The sequence below is a fragment of the Erythrolamprus reginae genome, chromosome 2 (genome assembly GCF_031021105.1).
Source record: "Erythrolamprus reginae isolate rEryReg1 chromosome 2, rEryReg1.hap1, whole genome shotgun sequence".
NCBI lineage: Eukaryota > Metazoa > Chordata > Lepidosauria > Squamata > Dipsadidae > Erythrolamprus > Erythrolamprus reginae.
In genome coordinates this window covers 31,224,067-31,242,003 of record NC_091951.1, presented here as the reverse complement: position 1 = coordinate 31,242,003, position 17,937 = coordinate 31,224,067, and the positions used below count along the sequence as shown (strand labels likewise).

At 45.4% G+C, this 17,937-nt stretch overlaps 2 protein-coding genes across 2 annotated transcripts in view; one reads left to right on the top strand and one right to left on the bottom strand.

Moving 5' to 3' along the window:
• Positions 1-17,937, bottom strand: part of LOC139163154 (zinc finger protein 135-like) — a 45,895-nt gene that overhangs the window by 11,883 nt on the left and 16,075 nt on the right. The gene's annotated exons all lie outside the window — the stretch shown is intronic.
• On the top strand, positions 1,168-17,132 carry LOC139163101 (zinc finger and SCAN domain-containing protein 30-like). Its single transcript, XM_070744047.1, has 4 exons — positions 1,168-1,187; positions 8,846-9,546; positions 11,075-11,165; positions 14,085-17,132. The coding sequence occupies exons 2-4, from the start codon at positions 8,872-8,874 to the stop codon at positions 15,356-15,358; spliced, it is 2,040 nt and encodes a 679-aa protein (XP_070600148.1). The 5' UTR covers positions 1,168-1,187; positions 8,846-8,871; the 3' UTR covers positions 15,359-17,132.

Genomic DNA, 17,937 nt, shown 5'->3' with positions numbered 1-17,937 from the left:
GTGTGGTTGTCAAGACAGCCAACCAATCCCAATGCTTTAACTTCTTGCTCAAAAGGGCTCTTGTGCTTATTTATTTTTATTGATTTTATTGATTTGCATATCGAGGCCGCCCTTCTCCAGTGGACTTAGGGTGGTGTACAAAATAAAAGATAAGAAATACCAAAAAAATTTAAAATCACAAGCGAGCAAGGTAAAAATAATGCAAAAGTTAAAAACCCCTAACATTAAAAACCTGTCAACTAAAATCATACCACAAACATACTATCAGCTGGAGCAGAGTGTCAGCGCTCAATGGTCCCAGACCTGCCGGCAAAGGCATGTTTTTAAAGCCTTTTGAAAGGCCAGGAGGGTGGGGGCAATGCAAATATTTGGAGGGAGCTGATTCCAAAGGACCGGAGCCACCACAGAGAAGACCCTTCCCCTCACCTCCCCCCCACCCAACATTGTTTGGCTGATGGGACCTGAGGAAGGTCATCCCTTTGGGATCTGACCGGCTGCTGGGATACATGAGGCAGGAGAAGGTCCTGTAAGTACTCCGGTACTAAGCCATGTATGCTTTATACGTTAGCCTATAAGGCTTCAGCATCAGCTGAAGCATCAGCTTAGACAATAAGGCTTCAACATCAGCCTTCCTGGCCGGTCATAGGTTGAGGACTTTGCGTTTCTGGTGGGGTTGTAAGTCGAGGACTTAACAGTAACTGATAGTAATAGCATTTAGATTTAGATTTAGTGACTGTCCAAAATTTTTAGTGTCCAAGATTTTGTAAGTGCTATCCAAGATTTTTTGGGTATAGACACTGTGACCACAGCAGCCAGTTTCTGCAATAAAGTTTTCAACTTTGATATTGATAATTTCTGATCTTCTCCAATTCTTTGCCTTCTATTCAACGTTATCCTCCCTTTTAAAATAAATATAATTACAAATAGCAAACGCATAGAATTCTTCTGCCTATTTTCACCACCACCACAACCCTGTGCAGTGAGCTGAGCTGAGCAAAAGGGATTGGTCCAATGTTACCCAGGTTGTTCTAATTATTATTATTGAGGAAACTTTTATTATTATTGTGTTGGAGAGCACAAGACGCGAGCATTGGCTTCCCCGTGCAGACGCGCGCTAGTGAAAAGCGCAAAGACATTGGCGTGGCCGTGCAAAAACGCCGCGGGAAAGGTTTTGTGCCGTCGCAAAGGTGAGCAAGGGAATGTGGGACGGGCCCGGAAAGAGGGCAAGGAAGAAGAGGCTCCGGGAAGGCAGGGATCGAGCCAGTCGAAAAGGCTAGAGGCGCCTCTCTCCCGAAGTCTCCGGGCAACCTCTCTCTTTCCAGCAGCGCGCCTAGAGCGCAAGAGATTCGCCAAGAGCAACGCAGGACGCAGGACTCTCCTCCTCACCCTCCCTTTCCACATATGGGGTTTGTTGGGAAGGTGAGACGGCTGTTTATTTTCTTTGGACGCGAACTCGCTGCCCCCCTCCCCCGCATCTCTGCAAGGACGCCAGCCCTGCGCAGGCGAAGCAATTCCTCAGGATCGCCCGGCCTTTGGGCTCTTGAGAAGCCAGCCAGCCTTCCTGCCTTGAGTTCTTTTGGACTTATTTCTAGGTTAAGACCTGCGATCCGATTACCTGCTTGGTAAGCCTCGCGGAACTCAACGGGCTTTCTTTCTTCTTCTTTTTTTAGCCGATCAAGTAGTGGGCTGCAGGTGGCATAAATTAGAGTCGGGGGAGATTTAGTCCTTGGGAAATGCGGATTCAGATTCCCTGCCATCGATCCTGTACCTCACTGGATCACTTTGTGCCGTTTCAATCTCTAAACTTAACCCATCTTGCAAGGTTGTTAAGAATAGGAACACAAGAATATGAAGGGGGAGAAAAGGTGGAAGAGGTGGTCTTTAGGAAGATAAACAGTTAAAACACCTCAGCAGTCCAACTCAGCTGCAGGTGACCAAATGAACCGTCCCTGTTGTTTTCTTGGCAATAATTTACAACAGTTTGACATTACCTCTCTCCCCTTCTCTCCCCCCCCCCCCCACTCCTTATTATCCAGTCCAATTAAAGAATAGAATAAAACAGAATTCTTTATGGCCAAGTGTGATTGGACACACAAGGAATTTGTTTTTGGTGCATACTCTCAGTGTTCATAAAAGAATATATACATTTGTCCAGAATCAATGATTGTCATAGGGGTCAAATAAGCAATCAGGAAACGATATTAATAGAAATCTTAAGGCAACAAGTTACAATCATACAGTCGTAAGTGGAAGGAGATGGGTGATCAGAATGATGAGAAAAAACTAGTAGTAATAGTAGTGCAGACTTAGTAAATAGTTTGACAGTATTGAGGAAATTATTTGTTTTACAGAGTGATGGCATTTGGGGAAAAACAGGTCTTGTGTCTAATCGTCTTGGTGTGCGGTGCTGTATAGCAACGTTTTGAGGGTAGGAGTTGAAACAGTTTGTGTCCAGGATGCGAGGGGTCAGTAAATATAACTTGACTGTAAAAAATATGACTTCAGTAACTGAGTTGTCGAAACGTGGAACTCATTACCGGACTCCATAGTGTCATCCCCAAACCCCCAACACTTTATCCTTAGATTATCTACAGTTGACCTATCCAGATTCCTAAGAGGTCAGTAAGGGGCGAGTACAAGTGCACTAGAGTGCCTTCCGTCCCCGGTCCTATTGCTCTCCTATATCTCCTATACCTTTCTTCTATTCCTATATCTCTTCTTCTATTCTTTCATTGATATGTTCTATTACTATATCTTCTTTTCTATTATTTCTTAGATATATTTTACTATGAGTATCTCCTCTATAACCTTCATCGGTATTTTACTATGTGTATATAGATATATACCCACTAAAACCCTCATTGTGTATTGGACAAAATAAATAAATAAATAAATAAATAAAAATTTTCACAGCCCTTTTTTTTACTCGTGCAGTATACAGGCCCTCAATGGAAAGCAGGTTGGCAGCAATTGTTTGTTCTGCAGTTCTGATTATCCTCTGAAGTCTGTGTCGGTCTTATTGGGTTGCAGAACCAGACAGTTATAGAGATGCAGATGACAGACTCAGTGATTCTTCTGTAGAACTATATCAGCAGCTCCTTGGGCAGTTTGAGCTTCCTGAGTTGGTGCAGAAAGAACAAAAAGCAGCAGCATTTTCCCATTCAATTACCAATCAAATCTCCTACCCACATATTGTTATTATGTATATGGTAAGAAAGTATATAAGTATATAGTAAGTAAGTAATACTTATAGTAGGTAAGTATATAACAGCATTTGCCACATAATAATCTATGTAATGCCATCACGTTTTCATGCAAATGCATGTTGCTGTTGTTGTTGTTGTTGTTGTTGTTATTATTATTATTATTATTTATTAGATTTGTATGCCGCCCCTCTCCGAAGACTTGGGGCGGCTCACAACAGTAATACAAAAACCATATAACAGTGAGACAAATCTAATATTAAAATAAAACATATCTAAAACCCCAACAATTTAAAACCATACAACACATACATATCAAATATAAAATATAAAAGCCTGGGTGAGGATGTCTCAGTTCCCCCATGCCTGGCGATAAAGGTGGGTCTTGAGTAATTTGCTAAAGACAAGGAGGGTGGGGGCCGTTCTAATTTCTGGGGGGAGTTGATTCCAGAGGGCCGGGGCTGCCACAGAGAAGGCTCTTCCCCTGGGGCCCGCCAAATGACATTGTTTGGTCGACTGGACCCAGAGAATGCAGCTGCGAGAGCAATTATGGGCTTCTCTAAGTATGCCCATATTACTCCAACACTCCGCAGTCTGCATTGGTTGCCGATCAGTTTCCGGTCACAATTCAAAGTGTTGGTTATGACCTATAAAGCCCTTCATGGCACCGGACCAGAATATCTTCAGGACCGCCTCCTGCCGCACGAATCCCAGCGACCGGTTAGGTCCCACAGAGCTGGCCTTCTCCGGGTCCCGTCGACTAAACCAGTGTTTCCCAACCTTGGCAACTTGAAGATATTTGGACTTCAACTCCCAGAATTCCCCAGCTAGCAAATGCTGGCTGGGGAGTTCTGGGAGTTGAAGTCCAGATATCTTCAAGTTGCCAAGGTTGGGAAACACTGGACTAAACAATGTCGTCTGGCGGGACCTAGGGGAAGAGCCTTCTCCATGGGGGCCCCGACCCTCTGGAACCAGTTCCCCCCTGAGATTAGGATTGCCCCCACCCTCCCTGCCTTTCGTAAACTCCTTAAGACCCACCTCTGCCGTCAGGCAAGGGGGAACTAAAACACCTCCCCTTTGCCCATGTTGTTTTGTTGATTGATTGTGTGCCTGTTTTTTATATATACTGGGATTGTTTTTATGAAATTACTAATTTTAAATTGTAATTAGATTGGTGGGCATTGGATTTGTTATTATGTACTGTACTGTTTTTTATTATTGTTGTGAGCCGCCCCGAGTCTGCGGAGAGGGGCGGCATATAAATCCAATAAATCTAATCTAACTCTGGGGGACCTTACCGGCCGCTGGGATTTGTGCGGTAGAAGGCGGTTCCGGATGTATTCTGGTCCAGTGCCATGTAGGGCTTTAAAGGTCATTACCAACACTTTGAATTGTGACCGGAAACCGATCGGATGTTAATCTTTGGATTGACAATAGGAAAAAAAATAATTACAAAAAAATTCATTTGTTTAGTTTGTATGCGCAGTATTTTAGACGGTGGGATTTTACAGAGTTGCAAACCTGTAAGTATACTTTGGAGATGTGGCGGGGGGCAGAATCTTGTTGTTCTGCAGCTTAACAGACAGACAGTTTTGTTTTAGGACAAAGGTAAAAAAGAAAAAGAAAACCAGGGTAGCCCTTTCCCCTTCTTCCTTTTTTGCTAACATTCAAGGGAAAGAATCTTCTTTCTTCCTCTGCTTCAGAGATCCAGTTCCGCAACGCAGAAGGATGGACTAGCACCTTTTTCTACATATAAGTCAAAGCTTTGGAACAAGCAGAGACAGGAAGGTCAAGTTACTTAGTCTTACCTTGTGAAAAACTGACCAAGCTGGTTCTGTTGCTTTCAGGCTGTCCCATGATAAAAGTCGAGGAATTGTCCTATCTTTGTTTTGTTTTCCTTCTCTGCAAGTTGACTTTTAGAAATAAAAAACCAGCTATTCAAATTTTTTATTTTTTTATTTTTAAATAATTGTTATTAAATTTCTTCATTAAAAATATATATATAACATACAATAAAAAACCACTCTTTTTTAAAAAAGATTTTTATTGAATATAAATACAGTAATGCCTCATGATACGAACTTAATTGGTGCAAGGAGGAGGTTCGTAAGACGAAAAGTTCGTAAGACGAAACATTGTTTCCCAATTAATCCGTGCAACCAAAAAACCCCCCGCAAAAAAATGGCTTTCCGGCTGTTTTAAAAGGTGACAGCCGGCCTGGGGGGCTTCCCAGCACCCCCCCGAACCCGGGTTCGGGGTTCGGGGGGTGCTGGCAAGCCCCCCAGGCCGGCTGCGACCTTTTAAAACACCCGCGCCGCTTCGCAGCTGTCTCCTGAAGCCGAACGGCAAAGCTGAACTTCCGTGTTCAGCTTCAGGAGACAGATGGGAAGCGGCCCCCCAGGCCGGCTGCGATCTTTTAAAACACCCGCGCCGCTTCGTAGCTGTGTCCTGAAGCCGAACGCTAAAGCCGAACTTCCGCGTTCGGCTTCGGGAGACAGCTACGAAGCGGCGTGGGTGTTTTAAAAGGTCGCAGCCGGCCTGGGGGGCTTGCCAGCACCCCCCCGAACCCCAAACCCGGGTTCGGGGGGTGCTGGCAAGCCCCCCAGGTGGCTGCGACCTTTTAAAACACCCGTGCCACTTCGTAGCTGTCTCCTGAAGCCGAACGCTAAAGCCGAACTTCCGCGTTCGGCTTCGGGAGACAGCTACGAAGCGGCGCGGGTGTTTTAAAAGGTCGCAGCCGGCCTGGGGGGCTTGCCAGCACCCCCCCGAACCCCAAACCCAGGTTCGGGGGGGTGCTGGCAAGCCCCCCAGGCCGGCTGCGACCTTTTAGAAGAGCCGCGCCGCTTTGCAGCTGTCTCCTGAAGTCGAACAGCAAAGCCGAACTTCCGCGTTCGGCTTCAGGAGACAGCTGCGAAGCGGCGCAGGTGTTTTAAAAGGTCGCAGCCGGCTTGGGGGGCTTGCCAGGAACCTCCCGAACCGAACCCGGGGTTCAGCCAAATTTTGCCTCTTCTTACGAACTTTGTTTGAGTTATGAACCGGCATTCGGGAGGCTTCTGGGAAGCCCCGCCGCCCGGCTGTTACCTTTTAAAACAGCCGCGCGGCTTCCCAGCTGTCTCCGAACGCAGGTTCGTAACTCGAAAAAAGTTCGTAAGAAGAGGCAAAATTTTGCTGAACCCCGGGTTCGTATCACGAGTTGTTCGTAAGACGAGAGGTTCGTATCTTGAGGTACCACTGTATTAAAATTACATTGAAAACTGATTCAGACTTATACGCACATAACAAAACACAAATACATACATACAAATGTGCAAAAAAGGAAAAGAAAAAAAAGAAAACAAAAACAAAAAATAAGAAAACAATTTCTGAAGACAAACAGCCCTCCCCCAGTGGATCGACCTCTAGGGAGGCACAGAATGCCATGATTGCCACATCAAAATGAAGCAAGGGAGAAAGTTTTCTCAATGAGACAACCTCGATTGAATCAAGATCTCTCCTTTTATTGTATTTTACTTTTCCTGACATGTGGTACAGAATAACCAATTCACAAACGCCACATACATTAAGCCATCCCCCAACTACCATTCACTCATGTGTTGTATAAGGCAACCTCCTCGTGACTTCCCCATAAATAATTAATGGAAGCTCCATTCACTGCCTTTTCCTGGATTGTGTGTTTACTGGTGATTAGCAAAGGAATGAGAGTAAGGCATATATTTCCTTATATGGAAGTTAGCTATACGTTTTCTTCATGCTGTATATCAAGTTAATTATTTTCCACGTGGTCATGGATTCTGCAGCTTGCTTACTCAGCCTGGACTTTGCTGCCTTTCCGTAGAGGAAGAATAAGGTTTATACAGCACCCATTAGGCTAAAACATCACTCTTCAGCAATATTCCATTCCAATGTTCAGTGCCTAAAAACCTATGATTACAACAAATTTCTAGACCTTTTCTTTTTAAGGGTAAACTATACTGTTGTTATATTCCAATCAGTTAAACTGTATTCTTTTTACAGTTCTAAACTTTCAATCTATTTCTTTATTAATATCAATATGTCAATATCTACTATATATAAAATATAATAGAAATACAAACACTTATTATTATTATTTATTCTTTATATCTCTATCTATGACTTTACACACTACATATTTCTCCTGTTCCCTCTACTCTCCTTATTTTCTTCCTTTCCTCTATCCAGCTACAGAACATATTCCAACTTTCATAAGATTCTGTATCTTCTTTGTTATTCAATGTATATGTTAATTTCTCCAATTCCGCACACTCTAATATTTTTTTTAATAATAATCCTATCACTTGGTATTTCGTTCTGTTTCCAGTGTTATGCCATTACTATTCTTGTTGCTGTGAGAATATGTTGTGTAATGTACCTCTTTTCTCAAAGGTATAGCCGGTAGTGGGTAGTGGACTGCGCACCGGTTGTGGCTGCTCGATTGCACAATTTGTGCGTGACCGCTCCAGTTGCAGTCCTATGGGCGCCGCCATCTTTTTTACTATTTTTTAAAAAATTTTGCTAGGTCTAAAATTTTGCACACCTCAGTTTTATACCATAAGGAATATACAGTAATACCTCGTCTTACGAACTTAATTGGTTCCCGGAGGAGGTTCGTAAGGCGAAAAGTTCGTAAGACGAAACATTGTTTCCCATAGGAAACAATGTAAAATGAATTAATGCGTGCAAGAAAAAAAAACGCAAAAAAATGCCGCCGCCTGGCTGTCACCTTTTGAAACAGTGGGGCGCTTCTCACGTTCTCCCAATGCCGAACCCGGAAGTTCGGCAAAAGTTCGGGCTCAGGTGGCCGCCGAGAAGCCCCGCCACCCAGCTGTCGCCTTTTGAAACAGCCAGGGGGCTTCTCAGCGTTCTCCCAAACGCTGAACCCGGAAGTTCGGCAAAAGTTCGGGGTCGGCGTTCAGGTTCAGGAGGCCGCTGAGAAGCCCCGCCGCCTGACTGTCAGCTTTTCAAAAGAGCCGCAGAGCTGTCGGGCCCGTCGGAAGGCTCAAACGGAGGTGGGGAATCCCAATAGGAAATTCCATGGGCGGAGCTTTGACGTCACAAAGACGTCCTTTCTGGAGTCCATGTTTCGGCCGACCAGGAAGGACGTCTTCATGATGTCAAAGCTCCGCCCATGGAATTCCCTATTGGGATTCCCCACCTTCGTTTGAGCCTCCCGACCGGCCCGACAGCTCCGCGGCTCTTTTGAAAAGCTGACAGCCGGGCGGCGGGGCTTCTCAGCATCCTCCTGAACCCAAACGCCGACCCCGAACTTTTGCCGAACTTCCGGGTTCGGTGTTCGGGAGAACGCCGAGAATCCCCCTGGCTGTTTCAAAAGGCAACAGGCGGGCGGCGGGGCTTCTCGGTGGCCACCTGAACCCAAACTTTTGCCGAACTTCTGGGTTCGGCATTCGGGCGGTGGGTTCGTAAGACGGAAAAAGTTCGGAAGAAGAGGCAAAAATTTTCCGAACCCCGGGTTCGTATCTTGGATTTTTCGTATGGCGAGGGGTTTGTATCACGAGGTACCACTGTATGTGCAAAGTTTCATTGAAATTGAAGGTGGTTGAGTGGGGACACTTGGTTCACTTGACAAAGAATGACTCCCTTAACTCCTATTATCCCATTTCCAGCACCAATTCTCTCACCAGGAATAAAAATGCAGGCATCCACAAGTTCTGAGCAAGTTCCAGGAGAGAAAATGGCAGACAGGGGAAGAAATGTTCTCCATGAGGACTGTGTTAGAAAAATGTCATCCAATGTGGATCCCCTGCAGATTAAAGAAGAGTCATTCAAGGAGTTGGATTCAGAGGTTCCATGGCATAATATCCAGAAAGGAACTCGTTCCAAAGAAAGCCGGACTCAGCTGCCTGGATCCAAAGAGTGGAATGACCATAATTCTTCTATCACATTGTTAGAAGCCATTTCTCATGCCAACCCAGCGTGTAGAGGAACTGTTGCGTCTGAAGTGCTGACAGACTTTAGTAGGAAAGCTCATAGCTTCCAAAGCTTGGATTGTCCTCTGAAAGCTGGAGAGGAAGTCAGTTTGGAGAGGCTGTGCCAGCGGTTCAGGCAGTTTCGCTACGAGAAGGCTGCGGGGCCTCGAGAAGCATTCAGACACCTCCGAGATCTTGGCCATCAATGGATGAAGCCTGAGAGTCACACAAAGGAGCGGATTGTAGAGCTGGTGATTCTGGAACAGTTCCTGGCAATTCTACCGCCCAAGATGCAGAACTGGGTTAGGGAAGACAACCCAGAGACCTCCCTCCAAGCAGTGGCCCTAGCAGAAGATTTCTTGCTGTGGAAAGAAGCATCCGAAATGGAAGAAGATCAGGTGAGTAGTTTCATTTGGATCTAAAAGATAGTGGGCTTGCTGTCTGTTTATGTACAATGACTTGCCCTGTCACGATTGGTGGAATAAAAACTAAGTGACCAAAATGCCTCCTTAACAACAATTCACCCTCAGATAAGTAGGAATTAACACCAGTGTTAAAGCAGGGATTAACACCATTATTAACATCAAATCAGCAATCTGAGGGGGGGGAAAACAAATATTATACAACAGCCTAATTAAGGAGCTAGCAGGAAGAAAACAGCATTGCTACAAGTGCTGATAAGAGTGGTCGCAGTCTGTATATTGTTCACAGTGCTACACAGCCTTCTCCAAGTGGTTTACAGAGTCAACATAATATCCCCCAACAATCTAGGCCCTCATTTTGCCAATTCCGGAAGGATGGAAGGATGAGTCAACCTTGAGTCTGGTGAGATTCAAACTGCCAAATTGCAGGAAGGTAGCAGAAGTAACTTGTAGTACTGCATTTTAACCACTGAGCTACTGGAGTAAACAGGATGTAGGGGGGTTTTGGTAGAAAAAAAAACCCTCTTAATTTCAGGGCTGCTAAAAAAAAACCCTACAATCCACTGATGGAAGATTAAAGAAGGCAAAAGGATGTCATCCTTCCACAAGTTTACATTGTTGTGTATACCATGTATATACCCTGGTAGTGCAGTGTTTAGAGTGCAGTATTGCAGGCTACTTCTGCTGACTGCCAACTGACTACAATTTGGCAGTTCAAATCTGACCAGGCTCAACATTGACTCAGCCTTCCATCCTTCTGAGGTTGGTAAAATGAGGATGCAGATTGTTGGGGGAAATACAGTGGTACCATGATACGAACTTAATTGGTTCCAGGAGGAGGTTCGCAAGGTGAAAAGTTCGTAAGACGAAACAATGTTTCCCATAGGAATCAATGTAAAAGCAAATAATGCGTGCAAATCCTTCAGGAAAATCCCAAACTTTAGAAGGGAGGCGAACAGAGGGCAGGGAGGAGCAGCTAAAGAGGGCGGGTGGAAGAAGCAAGGCTAGGCTAAAGGGTGAGTGGGAAGGAAGAAAGGCAAGGGGGGCGCCCCTCCCTTTTCTTTCTTCAGAAGACACCCTTTCAGTGCCTGCAAACACGCTGTTCTCCTATTTTTTTAAATGCAAAGTCTTTCCCCCTCCAAGCCGCCCCTCCCTTTTCTTTCTTCAAAAAAGGAAAAAAAAGAAACTCCTTCATCCCAGCAGCAGCGGCTTGGGTTCGTAAGGTGAAAATAGTTCGGAAGAGGCAAAAATATCTTAAACACCGGGTTCGTATCTTGAAAAGTTTGTTAGAAAAGGCGTTCGTAAGATGAGGTACCACTGTATGCTGACTGTGTGAACCGCTCAGAGAGGGCTGTAAAGTGCTATAAAAGTCTAAGTGCTGTTACTATTTGTGTAGTATGTACGCATATACAGGCTATAATATTGTAACATATTGCTAAATCTGAAAGTTTTCTATTAAATATCCTTAAATTTTCAAGTCTTGTTTTGGTCTTCTTTTTTTCAGACCAATTCCATCACAATAAAGCATCCTCTGTTGGAAACAGGAAAGGAGGCAGCTGAGCAAAGATCATCAGATCATCAGATCCATTTGTTTAGTAAGATTTGAGTCACAGATCATAGAATCATAGGAATTTCTGCCCTAGCTATGCGCCACAAAGAATGCAGCACACACAAAGTCTGTGTAAACCTTAGTTTGCTAATTAAGGAATATTAATGAGCTTTTTTTAGTAGTTGTCAAACACAAATATAGTTTAAAGCAGTCTTTTCTGAGTGCTGGCTGTTAATTCAATTTCAGTAACAGCCAGCACGAGTCCAGGAAATAATAACTCAATTCTGAATAAACAGTCTTGTAGATAACAGCAATCTTATGGCGGTTGACAAAATGCCCAGAAGCAATTTGCAGGAAAAATGCCATGAGAGAGAACAAGAGCCGTTCAGATGTTTCTGGAGTCAAGACACGAAGGAATATGAATGAAGTTGTTCCCTGCAAATTGGCTCCTTCATCGTCATCCCTTAAATAGGCTAGGGGAGTGGCCAATTAGTCTTACTCCGGGGGAGACCTCCTCCTGAGGAACCATTCCTGCCTTTTGGTAGACTGCATACCCATGCATTGAGAGTAGACTCTTCGTCACTGATGGGAGCTTCTGGAGATTCTGAAGGCCCCAGCTGATTCTCCACCTTTGGTCCCAAGTCCTCTCTAGCCTCCTCAATGTCCAACTCAGTGCTAGCTGCATAGGTCGCTGGCGCATCACCACATCAGCCTCTTTCTTAGAATCAGCTACCAGCTGCATGGGCTGCTGATTGGACACTACAATGGAAATGACCTTGTAGTTCTTCTATTCCAACTTCCTGCCCAAGGCAGGCATCTCAAATAAATAGTAGTTCAATATTTTCTTGGATGCCTCCAGTATTGGAGTACCCATGCCTCTGGGAGGCAAGCTGTTCCATTGATTTATCATTCTATTAGAAAATTCCTCCTCCTTTCTGTTCTGCCGGCGTAATTATAGGGTAATTAGTCCAAAAAGACACACACCACACGATAGAAGGAAAACCAAAAGTCTTTATCAACAGAAAAACAGAAAAAAACCTCCCTTTTTAAATGTCAAAGGGATTTTCTGGTACACACAAGGCACAGGTTAAATGCAATCCAATTTCTCACCCAGTAACTGGGAAATTGAGTCCAATTCCAAAGTCCAGAACACACACAGTATTGAACAGGGAAACAGCAAAACCACGATCTTGCCGAAACTATGAATCAGATAAACTTCCTTGAGGCTAAACCAGCACGCTGCTCTTTTTATCTGTAGCACTAATTACAGTAGCCCCACCCAACCATAGGTGGCCTCATTTATCTCCTGTAATAATCCTTCAGTTGTTCTCTCCTATGCATCACTCTACGCATGCATGGGTCCATCATAAGTTCTTGTTCAGAATCCAGGGATGATAAGGATGATTGATCTCCTCCTGGGCTGTCTGCCAAACTCCCCTCTTCCCTGCCACTCATGCTTCCTTCGTCAGAGGAGACTTCGTTGGGAGATTCTATCGGGAGCAAAACAGGCCTGTGGCATGTGGGTGTTTCCCCCACATCCACCTCCACATTCCATGGGGCAGGAGCTGGGCCAGAGCCAACCACAACACTTTCCAGGTTGGATCGCCCTGTATTCAGCGTCTACCCATTTGTTTTGATCAATTTGGATTTTGCAATATTTCTAATATACTTCTGAGTTGTTTTCTTAAACCTATGACTTATGGACTTTCACCCAAAGTGGCGACACTTGTATGTATGTAAGGGTGGGGCTACTGCAGGGGCAGATTCTACTTTCCACTGCTATCACTGCGCTTCCTGCAGAGCTCTGTGACCCTGGTGTGCCCACGTGTGTCAGAGCAAGATCTACTTCCTGCACTTGTGCAGGAAGCCAAATCCTGTGTGAGGATGTGTGTGAGCTCGAGATTTCAGCAATTTTCACTGATTTTTTTGCTCCCACGCATGCAATCAGCAAAAATCGCTGAAATCTCGTGCGCCCATGCACCCACTCATGAGATTTGCCTTCCTGCACATGTGCAGGAAGCAAATCTTGCTCCATTGCGTGCACATGTGCCCGCTGGTCAGTGCATGCAGCTCTAATTTAGCTACTGGAACGTCGTTTTCCCCTACCCCATCCATGTAGCAACCCAATACTGGGCTACTACTGTAACTTAACATTAGGGCGGGGTATTGTGGGGAGAGAACCATCATATTATCTATGCCAGTGTTTTTCAACCAGTGTGCTGCGGCACACTAGTGTGCCATGAGACATGGTCAGGTGTGCCATGGGGAAATTAAACATGGCTCCCCAAACTACGGACCACGTGACGGATATGGCCCATGGAGGCTATTTATACGGCCCGCCACCAGCCGCCTCCATCCGAACATTCCCCTCACAATCCCTCCAGCTATCAGCAACAGGAAGAGTGGAGGCACAGGGAACGCTCACTGACCAATCACCTTCCAGGATTCATCCCGACCACTAGCGATGAACCAATAGCAGGCTGCCTCTCGTCCATACCCAGGAAGGTCCCCGCTCGGGCTGCTGCACACTTGCCATTGTGTGGCCGCGGTGAGTAGTTGAAGCTGCTACTCCTCCTCCTAGTCCCGATTTCTAATCCTGCTCAGGACTTGAGGTAAATGTTGCCACCACCAGATGAAGCCTCAGCCGGTTATGTCTATCCTGATGGTGTATATAGATATTTGACCTTTTTCTTTTTATAAGAGGCCCCCGCAGAGGGTAATATACAATGCATCACAATGTTATCTATATTGTATATGGCCTCCTGAAGGGTCATCTTCTTAAAAAATGTCATTTTGGTGGGTGGTGTGCCCCAGGATTTTGTAAATGTAATATAATGTGCCGCGGCTCAAAAAAGGTTGAAAATCACTGATCTATGCTATTCTCTGTTTTACCAGGGAGAAGCAGTGAGATATTAAACGTCAACATCCTCTTCACAGACTCATTTCTCTCTGTTATTTCTCACAGAAAAGGTTGAAAACAACAAGAAGATATTTATGAAAGAAATTTCCCACCTGATGGCACTTACTGGGGTTCCATTTAATAAAGCCAAACCAGAATCTTTCTCCTTGTCTCCTGCAGGAAGCATAACAAAATATTATCGAGAGATAGAAAGGAATGAAGGGAAGCCCTTAGAACAAGGAGGAGCAGAAAAACATAGCTGTGGGGAAGAGGAGGACAAAATCTTCAGTCGAAACATCTGGAAAAGAACACCCAGAGAAGATGCTTGTGATCTTTCCGCGTACCAGAAAATAGAAACTGGAAAACAGCCTTCCCAACATAATGAGGGTGGTGAAAGCTGGGACTCCATTTTGGAGCAGAACAAACAACTGAGAATAGAATCAACCATGAATGGTCAGGATGGATTGCATCAAAAAGTTCCTCATGGTAATCTGCAGAGAATCCCTGTTGGAGAGAAACCGTACAGATGTTCCGAATGTGGACACGGTTCCAGTCAGACCTTAGATCTGAGGGGAGGAAGTCTTTGTACATGTTTGAATTGCGGCAAAAGCTTTCTTTACAGTTCTGCCACAGGAAAGCAAGAGAATGCATATGGCGAAAAGAATCCATCCAGACATTCGGAATGTAAAAAGAGGACTCCAAAGCCACCTGACCTTCAGACAGGTGAGAAACCGTACACGTGCACAGATTGTAGGAAAAACTTCAGCGTTAGGTCAAGTCTTGTCCGCCATCAAAGGCTTCATACTGGAGATAAACCGTACAAATGTTTAGACTGCGGGAAGAGTTTCAGCCAGAGTTCAAACCTTCTGACCCACCAAAGAATCCACACAGGGGAGAAACCTTACAGCTGCCCTGACTGCGGGAAATCCTTCAGCAACAGTTCAAGCTTGACATCCCATGAGAGAACTCACAAAGGGGAGAAACCGTATAAGTGTGCCAGCTGCGGGAAATTTTTCAGTTGCAACTCAGTTCTCCGAATCCACGAGAGGATCCACACAGGGGAAAAGCCCTACGTATGTTTGGAGTGTGGGAAAAGCTTTAGCCGGAGAGAATTCCTGGTCGGCCACCAAAGAACTCACACGGGGGAGAAACCATACGGATGCACAGAATGTGGGAAGAGCTTCAGTCAACGATCCAACCTGATTAATCATCAGAGAAGTCACACAGGAGAGAAGCCCTTTGGGTGTTTGGACTGCGGGAAGAAGTTCAGTCACAAAGCGTCCCTCTTGAAGCACGAGAGAAATCACACGCACGGGCCAACCGTACGAAAGGGGTTTTAGCCAGAGTTGACGCAATAATTATGGTGGAACATAACCAGGCGGCATTCATTTCATTTCATTTCATTTCATTGGATTTGTATGCCGCCCCTCTCCGTAGACTCGGGGCGGCTAACAACAGTAATAAAAACAACGTGCGACAATCCAATACTAAAAAACTAAAAACCCTTATTTTAAAAACCAATCATACATACAAACGTACCATACATAAATTGTGGAAGCCGAGGGGGAAAGAATATTTTAATTCCCCCATGCCTGACGACACAGGTGGGTTTTAAGAAGCTTGCGAAAGGCAAGAAGGGTGGGAGCTATTCTAATCTCTGGGGGGAGTTGGTTCCAGAGGGCCGGGGCCGCCACAGAGAAAGCTCTTCCCCTGGGTCCCGCCAAATGACATTGTTTAGTTGACGGGACCCGGAGAAGGCCAACTCTGTGGGACCTAATTGGTCGCTGGGATTCGTGCGGCAGAAGGCGGTCCCGGAGATAACCTGGTCCGATGCCATGAAGGGCTTTAAATCCCGGATGAGGAGAGCTTTATTTACCACCGACCTGGCATTGAGTAGCAGCAGCTTGAGCCCAGGGCCAGAATTACACTCATCACCAGTACCCAGGATTGGGTTCACAGAGCCGGAACAAGGGATCGTTATTAAGCAGCAATCCCTCATTCCCCTGGAACGGCTAGTTCTGTGGCCCCCGCCATATCTGCCTCTCCCCAGCAAGACCGGAATATTCCGACCCTCCGCCACCCCAGACATCAGTGCTCCCCCCCCCTCACCTCTTTAGTGTCAGGTATGCTAATTAAATCATTCATACCATTTTCATAAATTTCATCCGAACCAAAATTCCACATAACATAAAAATGGGGTAAATTCCCCCGAGGAGTTGTCAACAAGCAAAAATTCCATATAGAAATGACACAGGTTTTTGTTAAGAATTGTTTTCCTTTGAAGCTAATCATCTTTTCGGCCTTGAAATAAAATAGGAGCAGTTCATAGAGTTGAAGCAATGAGGAAAACAATGTTGATACAGGTCAACCTTCCCCTTAGGTCAGTGACGGCGAACCATTTTCCCTCGGGTGCCGAAGTTTGCGCTCTGTCGCATGCACGCACATGTGCCCACACCCATAATTCAAAGCCCTCCATGCCCCTGTGCAGGCATGTGTGACCCCCCCCTTACTCCCCCATTTCCCGACTTCCAGTGGGCCTGGTATGCCCAATTTTTATCCTCTTCAGACTCCAGAGGCTTTCTTGGAGCTTGGGCAGGGCGAAAATGCTCCCCAAGGCCACCCCGGAGGCCTTCTGGTAGGCCGAAATCAACCTCCCAGAGCCTCCAGGCCCATCAACTGGTAGTCAAGCACATGCAATGGCTCACGTGCCGGCAGATATGACTCCACATGCCACCTGTGGCATGCATGCCATAGGTTCACCATCATGGCCTTAGGTTATCTCTGTTTCCGTTGTCTAACTGTTGCAGGTTTTTGGCATCACCTGTTTGCAAGCCTGAAACACTGAGGTTTGCAGACTTACAAAAATTTAAAATATGGAGCTTATCCATCCACCCCCACGAAAGAGAGACCGATAAGGGCTAGGGTCTACGGAGTCTCCGAGTCTACGGAGTCTCCGAGTCTACGGAGTCTCCGAGTCTACGGAGTCTCCGAGTCTACGGAGTCTCCGAGTCTACGGAGTCTCCGAGTCTACGGAGTCTCCGAGTCTACGGAGTCTCCGAGTCTACGGAGTCTCCGAGTCTACGGAGTCTCCGAGTCTACGGAGTCTCCGAGTCTACGGAGTCTCCGAGTCTACGGAGTCTCCGAGTCTACGGAGTCTCCGAGTCTACGGAGTCTCCGAGTCTACGGAGTCTCCGAGTCTACGGAGAGGGGCGGCATACAAATCCAATAAATAAATAAATAATAAATAAAATAAATAAGCACTGGGAAGATGGGTAGGAAGGATAATACAAAGGGTATACCCTTAAAAAAGGGCATAGCTGATAGGTTTTAATTATTATTATTATTATTATTATTATTATTATTATTATTATTATTATTTATTAGATTTGTATCCCGTCCCTCTCCGAAGACTCGGGGCAACTCACAACAATAATAAAACAATATTACAATGAAACAAATCTAATATTAAAAACATGTAAGACTCCATCATTTAAAACCATGCAGCACACACATACCAAACATAAAATATAAAAGCCTGGGGGAGGTGTCTCAGTTCCCCCATGCCACTTTCCACTAGTTCTTGGCATTTTCACAAATAGTGTCATGGATTCACCACACGGTTGTCACAGTGATTCCTTGCCCAGATAGTTCCTTTCAAACTTGTCACCTCCAGGGAAAGTAATCTGGTGCCATTTGGTATCTAAAGCAGTGTTTCCCAACCTTGGCAACTTGAAGATATTTGGACTTCAACTCCCAGAATTCCCCAGCCAGCGAATGCTGGTTGGGGAATTCTGGGTGTTGAAGTCCAGATACCTCCAAGTTGCCAAGGTTGGCAAACACTGATCTAAAGTGGCTTTCCTCAACCTGTTGCCTCAGAATTCAGCCCTTAGAATTCTGGGAATTGTGGTCCAACTGTGGC

Excerpts from the sequence above, each read along its gene's own strand:
- LOC139163101 (XM_070744047.1), top strand. The coding sequence starts at position 8,872 with ATGCAGGCATCCACAAGTTCTGAGCAAGTTCCAGGAGAGAAAATGGCA. Across the intron at positions 9,547-11,074 it reads CCGAAATGGAAGAAGATCAG|ACCAATTCCATCACAATAAA; the intron begins GTGAGTAGTTTC and ends TCTTTTTTTCAG. Across the intron at positions 11,166-14,084 it reads TCATCAGATCCATTTGTTTA|AAAAGGTTGAAAACAACAAG; the intron begins GTAAGATTTGAG and ends TATTTCTCACAG.